Raw genomic sequence first — 19,544 nt, 5'->3', positions numbered from 1 at the left:
TTAAAAAAACAACCTGGTCTGCCTCATACCGTTGGACAATACTGAAGGAAGAAGACACTGCATTCATTCTCTCTCTCACACACACACACACACACACACACACACACACACACACACACACACACACACACACACACACACACACACACACACACACACACACACACACAAAGCTACTGGGGTTAAGTAAAAGAACTCGAGTGGAAACTTGCTGCGTGGACACAAAACAAAATAAAACACAGTGACGACCAAGTAGAGCTCTGGGAGTTGAAAAGCATCCATTTAAGAAATTTCAGCTTTTTACCATTAATTTAAATGAAAAGTCTGGTTCATCATTCAACATAACATTACACCGTCATGTACTCTGATGACAACTCATAGGATTTTACCTGAAACAAGCAACAGCGACAAACGCGTCTGTCAGAGAAACACAGCCCATTAGGTCACACCTGTTTGTCGCTGGTGGTGCTGGTGCAGAGCACGTACTGTACGACACGTGCTCCAGGTGAGCAGGTGTTCAGGGGCAGAAAGTAACAGATCCTATTTGGTTATCGAGAACCCGGTGGCTCATAGCGTTAAACAATCTTTTTAATGTGACTTACAACCCCTTCACCGGGGTCTCTACTAACACCAAAAGGAGAGAGGAGGGATATTAACAGTTCATTGAAGTGGGAAAAAACACAGTAAAATTTCTTCTCCCTACCCTTTAAACTGAGTTTTGTCCCTGTTGCCTGTAGGACACAAGTTAAAGCAGGGGGCTCCACCTTCTCCAGGATGCTAGATACATGGCAGGTGTTGCTGAGGTTTCTGTTGAGGCTTGTTAACTGTGAACTGTGTAGTGTCCCGTTTTAGGCTCCATGTTTCTAGGTGTGAGCTATAGATCCGACAGAGTCCTGCTGAAGGGTCTCCACGGGCGAGGAGCTGTCCAAGACTGGTAGCTGAGGGGGGTGGGCCATGGCAGCCCCTGAACAACAGCTCATGCAGCCCTGTGAGACAAACAAATATGTTCAACATGTGTTTATGTGAGCAAAAAGAGGCAAAAACGTCTCCTGTGTTACCTCTGTGTCTATTTCCTGTGGGATGGTGTGTTGCTTGATCCAAGGATGCACCTGAGCCAGCTCCTCTCTCTGTTCCTGGGTGAACCAGGGCTGGAGGGGCTGAAGCACTCGCAGCTTCTCTCTGTCCTCTGCTAACACCTCGCTCTGATCCCTGTAGGTGCGACCAAGACAGGAGACGGGGAAAAAAGAGCTCATTTGCTACTGGCTAAAATATTTACCTTTTCACTGCAGTGTTCATTTTGAGCCAAGTGAGGTGACACGTTTCTACAAGCTGATAGGGATTTGATCAATGTGGGAGGAAAAAATAAAGGTTGAACTTTTGCTTCGGATCACTTTAACAGATCTGAGATCATTTGGATTCGAACAACCGAACGGCTGAAATCAAATGAAAGAAAAGGAAAATTATTCAAATATTCCAGCTCATTCAGCTAAAATCTTTCCTACAGAGACTTTTTAGGAGTCAAGTTTCACTGGATTCCTGTTCAGTTCCTGCTTCTTGTGGTAAAAGCAGCAGAGGTCAGAGTAACGAGCCCAGAAAAGATGGCTGAAGTCCCGAGCGTGTACCTGGGATGCATCTGGTACGTCATCATAACGTGGTCAGGTGTGTGCTGGATCATGCTCCACATGGAGTTCTCCCCCCGGGCGTCAAAGCTGTGCTGGTGCTCCACAGGTGCTTCCTGGCTCTTTCGAGCTTTCCTTGAAGTGTCTGATGAGTCATTGCTGGCAAAGTACTTGCTGCTGCCTTTTACCCAGAGAGAAACCTGTGTCATTCATTACATTTCATCCTAAAATTCTTACGTTTTTTCCTTAGTTGTGCGGTTTAAAAGATTTTTTCTGTATTTCCAAGTGTGTTTCCTTCCTCACCAGTGTGTGAGGTGGACGTCCCATTGGAGCCAGATCCAGATCCCAGTGAACCTCCAGATTCTCCTGATCCGGAGCCTGAAGCGTTAGAACCGGTCCCTGACCTGGCATCCTCCTGCAGCAGCAGATCGAGCAGCTCGCTGGATGTTAACTGAGCATCGTTACTGCTTGACTCGGAAGGGGCTTCGCCCTGAGGAGGAGGGGTTACAAGTTAGACATGAATCCTGTGTTATGGGTGAATAATACGGTGCAGGTAGCTACCTTGTTTGCAAGCTGCTCATGGAGGCTTTCAGAGTGGTTGTGACCTGTGCTGCTCTGCCCCTCGCTCAGTCTGGGAAGCTCCTCCTGCAGCAAGTTGAGCTGCAAAGGAGAACTGGAGCGAGAGCTGGAGAACAAAGCTCGAGGCTCCGCTGCTTCTTCCTCTTCCCCAACAGAGCTAGCTCTCTGCGAGATAAGAGGAAGACCGGGTGAAGTGTGGGGGCCAGGCTGGGCCGGGGACTGAGGCTGAACATGGGACGCACTGCCAGGTGCAAAGCTCGTCATGATGTTGGGTGGCTGAGGTGCAACAGAGGACATGGATGGGAGGTAAACAGAGGGAAAGCCTGGAGTGAAGGTTGGATAGTTGGGCATGATGACAGCCATGACAGGTGCCATGTATGGGTTAAAGCTCTGGGCTGAAGCCATGGGGTGAGGGCTGTAGAAGTTTTGAACATTCTGCAGGGGCTCCATGTGGACTGGTGGCATGCCTGGCTGGCTCTGACCCAGCTGCATGATGTTAAAGTTGTAACTGAGATGGTCAGAAGGCTGCAGCTGCGCCGGCGTTGCTGCAGGCATCTGTTGTAGTCTGGGCAGCTGCTCCGTGCTGGACTTCCCCGTAACAGAGAAGAATGTCCCCTGGAGCGGGGATGTTTGGCAGTGGGTCTGTGCCATGTGGGGCTGCGAGGACTCAGAGGAGGGCCAGGACGAGTCAGGAACACAGTAAAGTGGGCCAGCCGGGGAGGCATAGCTATCAGAAGAACCCTGGGGTTTGGGCCGCTTGTGTCTGAGCTTTCCTCTTCGAGTGCGATTCCACCCTCCAGCACTCAGAGGACGTAGGTAGTCTCCTGCAGAGAGGATAGACGCAAACCGCTGAATGAGTCCAATTACAGGCGTCAAAAGTCATTTCCTTTACAAACATGCACACACCTGGGTGGTGGGAGTGAGCCATCGAGTCGTTTTCCAGCTGCAGATAGGAGCTGTAGGGACTCTGAAGAATACGGTGGCGAAATCGATCTATGTACTCCTGTTCTTCTTTCTGGGTGTGAGCGGACAGCACCTCCTTGGTGAGACCGACAAACCGTCTGTCCTCCGTAGCAGGGCTTGGAGCCAGACGCACGGGGGTGGCTGTAACATCAGCAGGCTCACTGCCCATCGGTGCATCTTCTGGAGCTGTGGCCTCTGGATGGGTGGGAGAAAAATGTTCAAATAGTTAAAAAATATAGTTAATGCTTTCCCCTATATAAAAAATAAACATGCAATATATTAAAAATGCACAACTTGACACATTAAAATATATTTAAATATAAACATTTCCAAAAGAGCAGCATCCATGAGCCTGATGCAAGTATGTTCATGTACCTGAGTCAGGTTGAGGCACATGGACGATGGTGCTGCTGTACGAACATTGGCTAGTGACCGAGACAACACTCATGGCCTTAGAGGACATGGTGATGTCGGTCAGAGGTGCCCCGACAACTGCAGGGCCCACTGACACCTCACTGTCCAACAGAACCACTGGAGGGTGAGGTGGAAATAGGTTAACAGTCTGAAGCTCTAACAGGTAAATTACAGATGTGTGCTTTTACCGTCTGAACTGGACCGAGCCACGTCGGTGCCTCCTGCAGGCTTCTCTTCTTCTGAGGTGGAAGAAGAGGAAGAGGAGGTGGTCAAGGAATGGGACTCATTCTTCCGCTTTAGGACTTGACCTGCGCAGCTCTCCAAGTACCTGCGACAGAAAACAGCCCCAAAATAAATAAAGGTCAGAAAAAAACAGGAAAATACCCTCTAAGGCTACGTTCACACTGCAGGCCTTGATGCTCAATTCCGATTTTTAGAGAAAATCTGATTTTTTTTGTGTGGTGTTCACACTGTGACTGAAATGCGACATGAAACTCTCTCCAGTGTGAATGCTCCGTGGCACCAAAGCGACCCGCATGCGCAGAAGACAAGAAGGCACACTGAGTGGAGCTGAAACCAGGAACGGCGGAGTTGTGACGTAATCCTGACCCTGTGGTTAAACTGTCAGTGAAAACTTCCACACCTGTTTATTCTTCTGTGAAACGCTTCGCTCCAGCAGCACCTCCAGCTCCCGTTCTCATGCTCTCCTTTATTTTTAATTCCAAAACCTAAAACAGGAAGTTCAGACAGACTCCTGCACCCTTCCATCAGCGCTTCTCCTCAGGAACATCCACACGCGTCGCGCACCTCCACTGACTCGGTGACGTAGGAGACTGATTTACTGCGACGTGACCGTTCAGACTGCAGTCGCTTTCAGTAACATCAGATGCGTCGGAATTGGTCCTACATATTCAAGTGACACGGATCGCATTTAAAAAAAATTAGATCTGCGCGTTCAGACTGTCATAAAAAAATCAGATATGGCTCGCATGTGGGGAAAAAAGTGGACTTTGCCTGCGGCGTGAATGTAGCCTTAGATCGTGATGTTACCTCTACACACCTAACGATGTTGTCCACACAGTTTATTTGCTGGTAGGAGGGAATGTGTGTTTGTTTCCTGCTTCCTTCGCTCCCTCTGGACTCAGCGTTAGAGGCTGAGAGGGGGTGAGGCGCTGCAGAAATAAACATCATTTTAGTGCCTGTTAAATCTACTGACCAGCTTTTATATTCAGAATCTTTTGGACCACTTCACCTGTGCTGGGTTTGCCATGGGGAGCGCGTTTTTGGCAGGAGTTCAGACATCCCTGTCTACCCCAAGTCTTCGCCCGGTTCACATCTGCACAGATCTGCTGCAGGGTCATCTGCAAATCCACATGACAACACTTTCAGAGCAGTTAGAGAACGCACACAAGGCTTTGTAGTGATGCTGTAATGTCTCACCGGCTCCCGGTGCGAGTCCTCCCACAGATTCCCGTTGCTGTCGCTGGAAGAAGCGAAGCTGATGTAGTGCTCATGAGAGCCGTTACTTCCCAAACTACCGTAGCCGCTGGAGCCATTGTTGTGTACTGGCTAAACACAAACACAGCAGGAGAAGCAGGATGAAGACCACGTATGAGTGGAACAACCTAAGAAACAATCTCTATTATTAATGGTGGCGGTCGGTGAGACCGGCGGCGCCATTGCTCGGCAGCTTTGCCTCTGTCAGAGCACCCCAGGGCAGCTGTGGCTACATCGTAGCTCATCACCACCAGCATGTGAGTGTGTGAACGGGTGAATGATTGATTGTGTTGTAAAGTGCCTTGGGGGGTTCCAAGACTCTAGAAGACCTAATTCCATTTTTGGTTCTTTTTTAAACACAGATAAGGGTTTTCTTTACCTTGCTGACAGTTTTGTTTGCGGCTGCAAACATCCTCAGAGCGTCAAGGAATTAGGAGACAAACACAGCAAGAACGTACAAAAGATCTCTAGAAGACCTACTTTTCTGCTATCATTTCACAGCATCATGGAGACCAGTCTAGGCTGCACAGCACAATTAACTCCTTACTGCTGTTAAATGAGTTTGACGGTCTAAATCCCACTGTTGCTTTGTGCACAGAGCTACAGAGCTTTCTCCAAACCAAGATCCTTGATATTAGGCTTAGAGCCTCCAGCCTCAAACACACACTATCCATGTGGAACCGCCTGGCCCACCTGCCTTCTCGGACTTTGCTCCAGTTCAGCTTGCTAACTTAATGAAACTGATTAGCTCCATGAAGCCAGCTGGCTCTTTGGTACACTGCCTCGGCTAAATTGGTGCGCAACTCGGTGTCTGCACTGAGCCCGGCACTCATGAACATTTTTAACATTGGCCTCAGCACTGGAGTGTTCCCTAAGGTTTTAAAGATGTGGTTGATCAGCTGATATAGAAGAAACCTGGTCTGGATCTCTCCACGTATGAGAACTTCAACCCTATATAGAAAGTCCCGTTTCTCTCGAAGGTCCTTGAGAAAATTGTTCATGGTCAGATCTCTGCTCATATGAACAGCAACTCATTGTTGGGCGTGTTTCAGTCCGCCTTTAGACCAAACCATAGCACTGAGTCTGCTTTGATTAGGGTGCTAAATGACATTCTGGTGGCATCTGACTCTGGGTCTAGGGTACTGCTGCTCCAGCTGGACCTTTCAGTGGCTTTTGATACGGTCGACCACCATATTTTACTGAATATGCTTGGGTTTTGGGTTGGGGTGACGGGGGTGGCACATAAATGGTTCCACTCCTACCATTTTACTGAATATGCTTGGGTTTTGGGTTGGGGTGACGGGGGTGGCACATAAATGGTTCCACTCCTACCTATCAAACCGATCCATCTCTGTCCAGATTGGTGACTGTGCATCCTCCTGTCTTCCACTGCCTTGGGGGGTGCCACAAGGTTCCGTTCTCGGGCCATTGCTGTTTTCTATCTACCTTCTGCCTTTGGGCAAAATACTGAATCAGCATGGCCTGCGCTATCACATTTACGCTGATGTCAATTATATGTAGCAATGGATGAGAAAAATGCGAGCTCGTGATTGGCTGCATGTTTAGATGACATGAAGGGCTGGCTGGCATCCAACTTCTTAAATGAAAGGAAGACTGAGTCTATTGTTTTTGACCCCTGCGACCACCGTGGCTCTCACCCTGTTTGTGACCTTTTAACCCTCAACCCCAAACAGTGTGTGTCAAGTCTCAGGGTCAAGCTGGATGCTGGACTCACAATGGCCCCACAGATAAACTCCGTTGTGAGGTCTTGCTTTTATCAGCTTCACCGCCTGACTTGCCTCAGACAAATCCTGAAACTGAGGCATTTGGAGTCAGTCATCCATGCCTTAATTACCTCTCGCCTTGACTACGCAAACGCCCTCCTCGTTTGTGTTCCGGTCTCTGCCCTGAATTGGCTGCAGGTCGTCCAGAACGCTGCTGCCAGGTTCTTGACAAATACACACCGACGTAGCCATATTACCCCTGTCCTGCCACATCTTCACTGGCTCCCTGTCATTTTCAGAGTACATTTTAAGTTATTGACTTTTGTATTTAAAGCACTCAATGACCTGGCACCTCCCTATCTCTCTGACCTGCTCACTCCATATGTACCCACGCGCACGTTGAGGTTGGCTGACCTTTTGCTGCTGTGTACACCGTGGATGCGATACAAACCGCGGGGTGAACGAGCATTTGTTTATGCTGCCCCAAAGCTGTGGAACTCATTGCCCATTGGAGTTCGGCAGGCTCCTTCACTGGTGGTTTTTAAATTTAAAGTTTAAAGACCTACTTTTACGATTTGGCCTTTAGACAGTGACTCGTTTTAGTGTGTTATTGTGTCATTGTTTTAATGTGTTCTTAGTATTCATCATGTTTTATCTGCTTTTGATCGGTATTTTTATCTTCTGTTTTAGTTTCTTAGAATGGTCGCGTTTTAGCCTGTGCAGCACTTTGGGCAGCTCCCATGCTGCATTTTAAACGTGCTATATAAATAAACCACGGTATGGTATGGTATGGTATGGTATGGTATGGTATGGTATGGTACGGTATAGAAGGTGCTACATCAAATCCAGGCCATTGACCATTTAAATACAGAGTTAAAAAAGGACACATTACAACTTTTTTCTTATAAATCCCTCTCACATGAAGCAATTTCAGCAGTTTTATTTGTGACATTTTAAGTACCTTCCAGAATGAGCCGTTTCAGGGCTCCATCACTTTAAGAGAACAGGTGCTGGCCACACCCATCCATTCTGGTCTAGACTGCTATAAGCTGAGAAGCTCCGATCTCCGGGAGGGGCTGGGACTAGAGCCGCCACTCCTCCAGCAGTAGCTCTCTCTCTTGCATGGGAGAGATGGTTCTATTTTAATCTCCTTGTTTGTGACATCACAAACGGGATCTTTTTGAAATGGGCTGGGCAATTGTTCTAAAATTTATCATTATCAAAATTGCTGACTCTTATCGAGATAATTTTTCCCATGTCAATAAATTTAAAAATGAAAAGATGTGTGTAGGCTGGCAACATTCATATCATTCATGTTAAGAAGCTGTACCACCCTGAGTCACGTAAAAATGTGACTCAATGTAAGACATGTGACAGCCCCATCTAGTGGACAACTTTTGTTTCTGCGCATTCCTGTAGTTATCGTCCATTTATCGTTATCTAGGTGAAATCCTCAATGTATCATGATATTGATTTTAGGCCATATCGCCCAGCCCTACTTTCAACACATAATTCTTTAAACCAACACGGATATAAAATAGATGGATAGATGTTTTTCATGTCTGGAGTGTTTATGGAGGCAATAGAGACCCACATAGCACCACAATAAGGTGCAAAAAAATAAGATTTGCATAATATGTCCCCTTTAAACCAATTATCCTTACACGGCTGCATCAAATTACTAAATTGTACAGGTAAATAAACATTTGTGTTTTTTTTATGAGTTGGAATAATTACCTGCAGGAAAAGTTTGTAGATCTTTGCTTGTAGATCTTTTATTTCCTCATGAGAGACTGGAACTTCAGTTCTGTTCAGAGCAGCGAGCACGTCCTCGTTCAGAGGACTCCTACAGACAACACAGCAATGGTGTTATCACTTTTCTCAGAAATAACAGGGTTGATCTTTTGAAGAGAGAGCAAGTGAATATTAAACAAGATATGGAAGTAATAATAACAACTGTACATACGTTCTGACTTTGTGCCGTCCGATGATGAAAGCCACCTTTCGGCTCCAGGGGTTAATGAAGCTGGACCAGCTGGTGTCCAGGGTGACGTAGTCTCCATTCTGACAGCGCAGACGCACCGGAGAGTGCTCGAACGGAGGCTGGCCAGCGTACTTCAACACTATGAAGACATGAAGAGAGAACATGTAAAAATGTGGACCATTTACAGTAACATTTGAACAATAACACTGTTTCCATAAAAGGTCTAGAACACTCTGTAAGATGTAAAAAGGAGGCCCTTGTCACCTTTCCGGTGCATAGACAGCATGAGGGGGAAGTCCTCTGGGTGGATGCAGGTCAGCAGTGATGTGCCAATTAGGTCCTGAGGGAGGTATCCCAGTAAAGGCACGGCCCTGTGGGGAATAATCACCAGATTAGCTAGCTGTCACGTTTTATCGAACCACAACTAAAGATTCTGCATGTTTAGAGGTGAGTGTACTCACCTGTCATCCACTTCCAGGAATATACAGCCAGGGGAGTGGGTAGTGGTGAAGATACGCTTGTCCATTGGGATCCGAGGTGCTGTGCAAGAACAGAAAATTATGGAAGATCTGGAGAATTTAAAGCCATGCTTTATAAGGTTAATCAAAAGTCACTCAGACTCCACCAACCTCTGTGGCCAGAATACGGCCGCTGCCTTTAGTTTAAGTAATATGGAACTGATGTCTGCTTCCAGCATGTTTCCTGCACGTTTTAGACCATGAACACAGCTGATTTGTGTTAGGGTTAGGGTTAGCACAAGCGCAGCACTAACCACTGTATATGCACGGATTTCTGATGTGGGTGGGAAGCCAACTTCACTCAGCTCTGCTGAGTGCTCCTCTGCCGCGGGAACGCGCAGTGTTCAGCCGCTCATTACTGCTTATTAAGGAATTAAATGATTAGAAAGATGAGCGATGAGGTTACTTTTAATGTAAGCGGGATATTAGTAAGTTTCTTATCTGTGTGCTTCCTAAAAATGCAATGATTTTGGTCAGATAAATGAAGGTAGTAACGTTTTTTAAACATGTTTAAGACAAATGTTTTAAAATCAGTGTGTCAGGATTATTTTCTAACAACCACCACTTTCCTGATTTTTAAACCAACAGCACAACAGTTTAAGCCCATCTAAATGTTTAAGAGCAGAACTGGATTATTTACATTATTGCATTTAAGTAGGTGGACTTTGCCAAAATATACATTTAAAGACACTCGTTGAAGAACGGATTACTCAAATAATAAATTAAATAATTTATTTTCTATTTAAATATTGTGTAGAATACTCATTATAGCGCCCAATCTGTTATGGAAAGAATATCATACATTTATTTTAGTGAAAATCTGCTGAATGCTGACTTGTTGATCTGCATCAATAAATTACATACAGATCGACTAAAACCTTTTTGAATTTTAGCCGACTAAAACTAAGACTAAAATACATTTTCATCATAAAAACTAGCTCTAAAACTAAGATGCTCGCCAAAAACAACACTGGTTACCAGCTCATATAAACAAATGACTGGATAGTGTTCACTGGAGGACTTGTGTTTGTGGTGATAATGGTTGTACCCTCATATCCTTTATTTATTTATTATTTTTCTTATTTTTTTGTACCCTCATATCCAGAGATGATGCGCTCAGCCAGAGCCAGACAGCACGGCTCCTCCTCCTCCCCGCTTTCTGTTCCCTGAACCTTCAGCAGGTACGGTGTGATTCGAAAAGGGTTGTACCTCATCTCCCCGTCACGATCCTTACTGCCCCTGAAACCGTTTATTTATCACAAATACGTCTTCAGCAACAAATATTGTCTTATTTCAACTTGAGTAAGCTCTCAGTTACATTTGTGTGTCTTTTGTTAAGAATGACAGTCGAATTCAGTAAATGTGGCAATCTGACCTTATTCTGCAGAAGAAGGACTTGACCTGAGCGCTGTCGAAAAGGACTCCAGCTGTCGACACAAAGAAACATAAAAAGCTGATGAATGGCATTTTCTGCTTGCCAGTTAGATGCGCAATTGACTGGAACTTTTTTTTATTAAGAAAATAAAAGAGGATAATAAAAGAGGATAATTAGTGCAACCATTTTACACATTTCAATATTTAAGTTTGGGACCAGGAGTGCATGAAAACAAAAAGGGTTAAATCTCAAAATCACACAAATATTTAACTATATTTGGTGAGGACTGGAGCTAAGGAAAGAATTAGTGTAAAATAATTATTGACTTTTGAAATATATATAATTTTTGTTATACAATTAGTTAAAATGCATTTTTCTGTGCAGGGGGAGCTGAATGTGAGTTTTTCTGAATATTTGACACTACAGAAAAAATACAGAGTAAACAAAAAATAGTTTAATGCTCATCTGTGACTCTCTAGAGCCCTCACAATTCGCCCCCAAAAGAAGTCCTCTGAACATCACACACAAAAATTATTTTGCTTTCAATAATGTTGATTGGGGGGGGGGGGTTAAATCTCAAACACACATTTTTTACTATGATTTGTCAGAACTGAAGCTATAGATGGGATCTGTATAAGAAAAAGTTGACATTTGAAACCTCATATAATTTTTATTAAACCTTTCACCAAAATGCATTTTTTTTGTGCGAGGGTCCCCAGTGTAGCTTGTTTTTAAGGAACCTCCAAGGTTTAAACAAACATTTATTAGAAATAAAAGTATTTTTGGCCAAATGCAAAATTCTTGAATCTAAAATGTTATTGAACATAAAATCTGAATGTTTAACATAACCAGGGATCCAGTGTTTTTAGGGAACTGTCAGCTTCATTACATATTTCTGTTCTACTTTTCAGTAGCTGCAACAACAAACAGCCAGATAAAAAGAAAAGCTTTACGTCTTCTCTGATTGTAAATGTGACACTTAAGAAGTGACCACAAGCTCTTAACAGGATTTAAGTCACGTGAGGAAGGGGTCGGGGTTATTACTCAGTTGTTATTGCTGGCTTTTTACGTGCAGCACACTTCTATCTGTGCCACATGTGCTCCTTACAGAAACCGATGTAGCAGTTAGCAGCTGGAAGCCACTGGAACTACAGCAGCTTATTCCAGTCGAACCCCTCCGAAGGTCTAACCCATCTTCTACATCCACAACCTTTCTCAACTCATCTGTTCATTTTCTTTAGGTTTAACTGAAAACGAAAAAACAATTCAGCTAGCTGCAAGTTTACAATCTGCTGAAAACACACCTGAGTGCGAGTTGCTCCACGGTGGTAAGTGAGGCTGCGCCGTGTGCGAGTAGAAGACGTTGACATCCTGGTGGAAGAGGAGCTCGACGAACTTTGCAGACTCCAGATATTTCCTCTTGCAGCACAGCAAGCTGGGAGCCTGCTCCGACGCGTACAGCACCCGGCCGCTCGACAGGGAGAAGACCATCACGAAGGAATCCTACACACAGACACGGACAGACGTGTGTGGAAGAATCCACATGCAGGCATGCCAAGCCAAAGAGAAACACACACACACACACACACACACAAAGGACAGAGTCAGTCATTTCAGTTATGCATCTGTAAGAAAGTGTGTGTGTGTGCATGCACGCATACCGTATTTTTCAGGTTGTGCTCAGACGTGACTCTCTCCAGCTCTTCCAGAGTGCACACAGTAGCATCTTTCCTCTGGTCCTGCCCGTTTTGCATCAGCAGTTTGTAGTATTCACTGTTGGCTGCAGATTGCAACAAAAACAAATTAGGAGAGCTTACATCTTCAGAGGAAAGCCAAGTGACCATTACCCTAGTTACCTTGGACCTGCTTGACACAGTTGAGAGCATAATTCAAGGCGTCCACCGTGCTGGCTTTGTTGCGGCTCCGTCTATCCGACGGAAGTCTCCTTTTCATCTCAGCCACTGTGTCCATCATGTCTCTGCGGGCCTGGCCTCTCCCTCCACCTGCATGCTCCCTGATAAACAGAAAAAATACCTTTACAATAAAGTTCTTTAGACCAGTGTGTGAAACAACATATTTAGAGGAGATATAGAATGACAAGTTGCACAGAACTACGATGAAATCTAAACTGTTGAAACCAATTTCAAATGGAAGTCTAGTAAAAAATGTTTTTCGTGCTAATTTGTTAGCCGCTGGAATGCTTTTATACAAATAATTCTGTTCTGTGACCTAAAGGATGGTTTCTGTAGAGATGAATCTGGCACCGTTTTGAAGAAAAGTCATCATTTCTGTCTGTAAATGTTTGATTATGACCAAAAATGAGGAAATATAAGATCTGCGCTGTTGTCTTAACTGGAAAAATCAAAGCAACAGGTCAGAGCTTTTTAAAATAAAGTAGTAAAACTGAAATAAATCCATTTAAAATAATGAAAACCTGGATTTTACTATCTCAACTCTGATGTAATTTACTCATGCTAATGTTTCTATCGAGCTATTAAACAATAATTTGAGAAAAATGCCTGACAAACATCTACAGGGAACCAAAGAACGAGCTGGAAGTACCTAGAGAGATGAAACACGAACCGTTTCTACTTAGTTTAATAATAAACACACGCTTTTGGGAATATTACCCAGGATATTTTGGATTCTATTAATTAAGAAGCAGATGTGTTTTGAAAACCTAAATAAAAACTTGAAGACGTGTGAATTTAAAACATTAAAGTCCGTACCTTTTGATAAAGGATGAGGTGGATCCTGTGGCACTCTCAGGGCTTTGATTGGACGAGGATGAAAGATCATGTGAAACATTAGTCATCTCCTCATCTTCCTGTCCTCCTTCTCTCAGGGCTCCTCTCTCTCCTCCCCCGAGGTGTTCGATCTGTGCCCGTCCACCCAGATCCCCAGAAGGCCCCATCTGTCCCCCTCCACCTGCTGCTGTGGACAATGGTAAAGCAGGCTCCTCCCCATCCGGACCGCTGTCGCCTCTCGACATCGTTGGACTCCGGTCACACATTAGTAGCATTTTGCAGGGACAAACTTGTAAGTAAGAGTCTTCATATGTTCAACAAGAGGAACGGGTTCCATGTGATGACGGGAAACAAACTCAGTTAGCATGAAACCCCGGATGCAACCTTTCGTCTTCAGCTCTGGAAGATAGAAAATGATTCCAACTTAATTTCAAAGAACTAAAATCAGCTGTGACCAAAAATGTCTTAGGACATTTGTAATATTACCCACTGTTAACACAACATTGTTGTTTCATGTATTTGTGTGTTTGTCTTTTAGAACATTTTTCTCAGAAAATGCTGGATGTTTTTGACGAGCAGCTCAGAAAGTCATCGCTGGATGCAGCTAAGCACCAGTGGCAAACAAAAGCTGTTAAAATCCTCTCAATTTAACAAACGTTGAGCTAAAATTTCATATTGAAAGCCAAGTCATTCACAGCAAGTGTTACCACAGTTTCTGAAAGTCAACCTATATGTGAATATATAGTCAGGTCATGACCCATAGACAGATCTCAGCTGTGGGTGAGGGATCTACTGTTGTCTTTCAAACAGTCTCCGCATTGGACAACAAGCAACATGGAGTACCCACCGCTACAGATGTCAGTCAACAGGGCAGTTTACCATACACTGTTAAAGGAGACACAAATACATTGTTTTTCTAAATAAAAGACTTAAGTATCTCCTCCTGACTCAAAGAAAAACAGATGATGCCAAAGCCGTTTCAAATGAGCCGCTGCAATCTTAGTTTTGCAAAGTTGCAGTAAAACCCCGGCCACCAAACCGATAGAGCGCTGTTTTGAGCCACAATCTTCTATTTTAGTTAGAGCAAATTTAAACTAATTCACCGTTACTGATGTGTCGGTGCCACACCCTCGCCGTGTGTGTGCAAGTGCGGGTAGTGTGTACTTGTATCTATGGGGCTCAGCACTGCCCCTATCAGTGAGGCAGGGGAAATAAAACATGAATTTTGGTGACATAAAGCGAAACATCTGTGAGCATGCACCAACTTCCTGTTACAGTCGCCCCGGTTTCACACTGAAAGCATCAGCGGCGTGGAACGTTTTCGCAGTTAACATAGGGCTAGACAGAAAATCACACACGGTTTCAGTGTAAAATCACTGATAAATTTCTAAATAAAAGCACTGCAGCAGTGCAATTTCATATGTATGAAGCTTAGGTATGACCCAACTGCTTATTTACTCAGCATCGTTCCAGAAGTGCAGCGGTGTGTTTTTCATGGCTTTAATCCTGGCAGTGGAAAAGAACAACATCATGTATGACATCAAATAGCAACATCAAACGTAATTTCCTTCTTTTTGGACCTGAAGTCTGAGTCCAGCGAAGAGCACAACGAGGAAGCCGTGCCGCTGCCAAGACATACCCGGTGTGAAAAGGACCTCTTTGAAGTTCATGAGGAAACTGTTCCGCTGCTGTTCCGCGCCACTGATGCTTCCAGTGTGAAACCGGCATTGGTGTGTGCGGCGCTGCACCGTGAGAACGGAGGCAACTCTCATCTCTGCCTCTGGTCTGATGGCGCAGCGCCATAGAAGTTTATTTATTTACTTAGCACTTTTCGCAGATGGAAATCACAGTGCTTCACTAACAAAAACAAACAAAACTGATACAATGAATAACAGAATTTCATGAAACAGTGAAACAATAAGAATAATGCATTGGAAAACAAATGATTAAGGAAACAGGGAATACTATAAAACTGAAAGTACAAGGTCATCATGTGGGAAAGGCTGTAGGGAAAAACCAGAACAATAAAATTAGTACAATGAACTTCAAAATTTTAAAGTAGCAGGGAATTACTAAAACTAGGAGGCAGTGCCCCCCCCTGCCTTCTCTGCTTAATAAAGCCCTACAATGGAAAGACCGACCCACCCACTCAGCCAGGACATAAATATTAACCTTACCCAACGTTTAAATTTTCTAACGTTAAAGTCATTCGAGCACAAAAAATGCACTTACAAAGCTTCCCATAGAAATATTATATAATATTTAATAAGTCCCAATTTTTTTTTACATGAATTTCATCCTTGGCTTCAGCCCTAACAAAATATAATAAAATATGTGTGTGTTTCTCATATTTAACCCCTTTATTGCCAGGTTTATGAGCAAAACCAGAAGTTTGAAAACTGTACAAAAAATGAAAAAAAATCAAATCATTTTTTGTGTGTTATGTCCAGATGACCTTTTTTGTGGGTAAGTTGTCACAGCCTTGGAGTGTCACAAATAGGCATAAAAATATTTTTTGCTCACTTTGTAATTTTTGTGTTATGTCATATTTTCTAAACTACTCACGTTAAAGTCATTTGAGCACAAAAAAATGCACTTATAAAGCTTCCTATAGAAATATTATGTAATATTTCATAAGTCCCAATTTTTTTACATGAATTTCATCATTGACTTCAGCCCTAACAAAATATAATAAAATATGTGTGTGTTTCTCAGATTTAACCCCTTTATTGCCAGGTTTATGAGCAAAACCCGAAGTTTGAAAACTGTACCAAAAATGAAAAAATCAAATCATTTTTTGTGTGTTATGTCCAGATGACCTTTTTTGTGGGTAAGTTGTCACAGCCTTGGGGTGTCACAAATAGGCATAAAAATATTTTTTGCTCACTTTGTAGTTTTTGTGTGATGTCATATTTTCTAAACTACTCACGTTAAAGTCATTTGAGCACAAAAAATGCACTTACAAAGATAGCCAGTTGAATACTTTATTAAAGCACACGAACAAAGAAAAAGTGTGTGTGTGTGCGTGTGTGTGTGTGTGTGTTTGAGAAAAAGAGAGAGAGAGAGAAACACAGAGGGGGGTGAGCTAACAACTGCAGGTTGAGCACACAACTGTTGAGTGCTCCTTGCACACAGCCTGTCCACATGTTTTGCAAAAGCGTGCATGCACGCTCCTCTTCCCTCTGCAAAGGTGGCATTTTTTCTTTATTGTCTGCTCCTGGGCTGGAGCTGGCTCCGCTTGCTGCTGCACCTGCAACAATGCTGCAACGCTGCTGGACCGCGGCAAGCGAGTGCGCCTCGCCTGGGCTGGTCTGAAGTCTGGTCTCACCATGGAGCTCCCAAGCTCCTGCAAGAACAGCCTTGGGCAGATGCTCCTCTTCTGCTGGTTCCAGGCCGGTTCCAGACAGCCACAGGACCAGGGCATTGTAGGCGCTCACATCTAACATGTTGCAGAAGAGCGACATGGGCCAACGTCTGGTCTTGCGGCGGCAGCTGTATGTTGCAACGAGCTGGAATAAAAATAAATGAATAAATAAATTACATATGCAATTAGGTTGGCGAATTATAATAAAATAAAATAAATAAATTACCTTGTCCAAGTTGTCAACTGCCCCTTTGCAGCAGTTGTAATCGATGATTACGGTCGGCTTCTGCTGCGGTCCCTCCTGACTGACTCCCCCTCATCTTCAAGCTGCTGAAACACTTCGAGGGCTTCATTCACGTTGAAACTTCTTCTCATGGTTGCGGTTTAAAGAAATGAATCCTGATCTGAGTCTCATATATGTACTTTTAGTCAGTTGGTGCACGTGTGTAAACTGGCCCTAACTGAATGTAAACAAAACTTGGCTCTGCAGGAATTTGTTTTGCAAAACAAATGTACGCCTTTGAAGTTTTTCAGCCTTCATCTTAGTTTTCATCCATGCTTTGTACTTATTGAAATAACATTTTGCAAAAGTAAAATTGTGAGTATCTGAAATTTAGCATAAAATCGTTTGATTTTTGATATATAGCATGCCTTTGATGAATATTCATGAAGTCAACAGAGTGTGAGAACCTGTGCCCCCCCCCCCCCACACATTCCCATGGCCCACACCTGCTCAACCACTCCAGATAATGATCACAGATCTGTCTTTTGAAGATCTGTAAAGTGCTTTGATACCTACATACACGCATGCCTGCACAATCACACACAAAGGGACACATGTCAAAATGCTATTTTGCAGAATGAGCTAATTTTGTACATTCAGTCAGGCTTATTTTTTGAAAGAACACTGAAAAAGCACAATTACCAAAAATTCAGAACACACACATGCAAACTATTGTATGGCATCTCTAAATAACACAGAAACCATTTTTTTTTGCAAAACATGTATTATAATGGGCAGTCAGAGGTAAAGAAATACAGCTAAATCATTCAGTTTAAATGCTGGGTCAGCCATTGCCCTGCTATATATGGAGAAAGTACACCATGTAGTGAAAAACGGTAAACACTACTTCTTACATTTGTGATGAGACTGTAAACATGGGCACAATCATAATTCTTTTTAATTATGCCAGTATTTATGCAAATTAAAAAAAATATGATTTACATGAAAGTCAATGGCACAAAAATGCTTCAATGTGCTTAACTGTACAAAATGATTTCCACGTTTTAATAAAGTAGGTTGAATATTTTTTCAAACTTTTTTTTGTAATTCCTTCCAAAATACACATCCTCCATAAAAATTAGATAAATTGCATTAACATAGCCAAAGTTATCACAAAAATACACGTGTCGGCACAAAAAAAAAATGCTCTAATGTGAGGTAAGGGTTAAAGCTGAATTTATGTTATTATGTACAGTACACACACCATACACATTTACACTTCTGAGATGATTACAATCACTGTCACACGACTAAACTAATACACATCACCCCCTCACCCTCTAAAAATACTGGTTGTTATTATCGGTCCAGTTTTACTTATCTGACCGATATGTTAAAAAAATGACTAACATTGGCCGATAATGATGCAGATTATATTGTGCATCCTTAATGGCTACAAAATTTACAATGTTTCCAACCACATTTTACAGCATTTTAGATGTATAACAAAGCTGTACAACACAACTAAAATTGTTGATTTTATTTGATTGAGTCCTCTATAATATTTTTGTCAGTTTAGTGTAAAACAAGTGGTATACAGCAAATGACTACAATCATGTGAAGACTACTCTTTCTGCTGGTATGAAACCATGCTGAGTTGTCATATACAGTAAAACACTCAACACTCCTGAGTTTATTGAATGAAACTCTTTCTGACCCTTCAACAGCCACAACACCAACAAGCAAGACTGAGGCCCCTCCCATAATAAACCCACTAACCCTAAAAACCTCACTAACCAGTCTGCAGGTTAACATCTCTCAAAAAGCCACAAAATCAAACACCATCATTTGGTTTGATTACATTCCGTTTAGACTTACATGGCGGCTCTACCTCTACAATGACAAAAACCATGCCAGATCACTACGTAAACAAAATAAATCAATAAGAACACAGCTGTGAGTCCATAAGTGATTAAATATCACAGTTTATAACATGAATAATACCTGTCTGCACTTTCAGTGTGTCACACGTCTGATGACAACAATATCACTCGCTTGCTATCTAGTTGCAGACATTCTTGCAACATCTGCAGCCGTGTCAGGTTTAATGGATTAGTAACCATGAGCGTTTAAGAAACTCACAACGACATATCAGGACTGTGGGAGATAATACATTGATTCAATTTCATTTGTTTACATTTGTTTTCTGTGGCTAATGCCTTAGGGTAAGGTGCTTAGCTAGCTTATCTAGATAGCTAACTCACTAACTCCAATTTATTATGTTCTGATGAGCTATTTACCTTTGTTGATACACGCTGGTCTTAAGTATAATATCCAGATCTTGAGGCTTCTCAAAAGTGGTTGTACTGCAATTATTAAACGATTTTTCTTGATTATTTCCCAGTTACGTGTCTAAAACGTCACCGATTCACAAGCGCTTGACACACATGTGCAACGTGATTCCGGCATGGGGTAGCCACGCCCAGTTTAACCTTATTGGACAAACAAAATTAGCATATTTGTCTTGATTGGACAAA

The 19,544-nt window shown here is 43.0% G+C and overlaps 1 protein-coding gene across 2 annotated transcripts; it reads right to left on the bottom strand.

The window, feature by feature from the left end:
- Positions 1-638: 638 nt before the first annotated feature.
- On the bottom strand, positions 639-19,475 carry per3 (period circadian clock 3). Of its 2 annotated transcripts, XM_015959552.3 has the most exons (22): positions 19,308-19,475; positions 13,403-13,819; positions 12,530-12,687; positions 12,335-12,453; positions 11,978-12,176; positions 10,674-10,725; positions 10,392-10,537; positions 9,242-9,320; positions 9,045-9,151; positions 8,763-8,919; positions 8,534-8,642; positions 5,016-5,144; positions 4,828-4,936; positions 4,636-4,747; positions 3,764-3,903; positions 3,537-3,692; positions 3,105-3,356; positions 2,181-3,022; positions 1,923-2,109; positions 1,623-1,800; positions 1,059-1,209; positions 639-986 (listed from the first exon to the last, which is right to left on the bottom strand). In XM_015959552.3, exons 2-22 carry the CDS (start codon positions 13,693-13,695, stop codon positions 864-866), a joined length of 3,798 nt encoding a protein of 1,265 aa, XP_015815038.3. In that variant the 5' UTR covers positions 13,696-13,819; positions 19,308-19,475; the 3' UTR covers positions 639-863. The 2 variants fall into 2 exon arrangements, with proteins under 2 accessions (XP_015815038.3, XP_015815039.3); XM_015959553.3 differs by lacking the exon at positions 3,537-3,692.
- Positions 19,476-19,544: the final 69 nt, after the last annotated feature.

Source organism: Nothobranchius furzeri, chromosome 3, assembly GCF_043380555.1.
Source record: "Nothobranchius furzeri strain GRZ-AD chromosome 3, NfurGRZ-RIMD1, whole genome shotgun sequence".
NCBI classification, from domain to species: Eukaryota; Metazoa; Chordata; class Actinopteri; order Cyprinodontiformes; family Nothobranchiidae; genus Nothobranchius; species Nothobranchius furzeri.
Note: the sequence above shows the minus strand (reverse complement) of the source record. Positions and strands in the feature narration are given on the sequence as shown.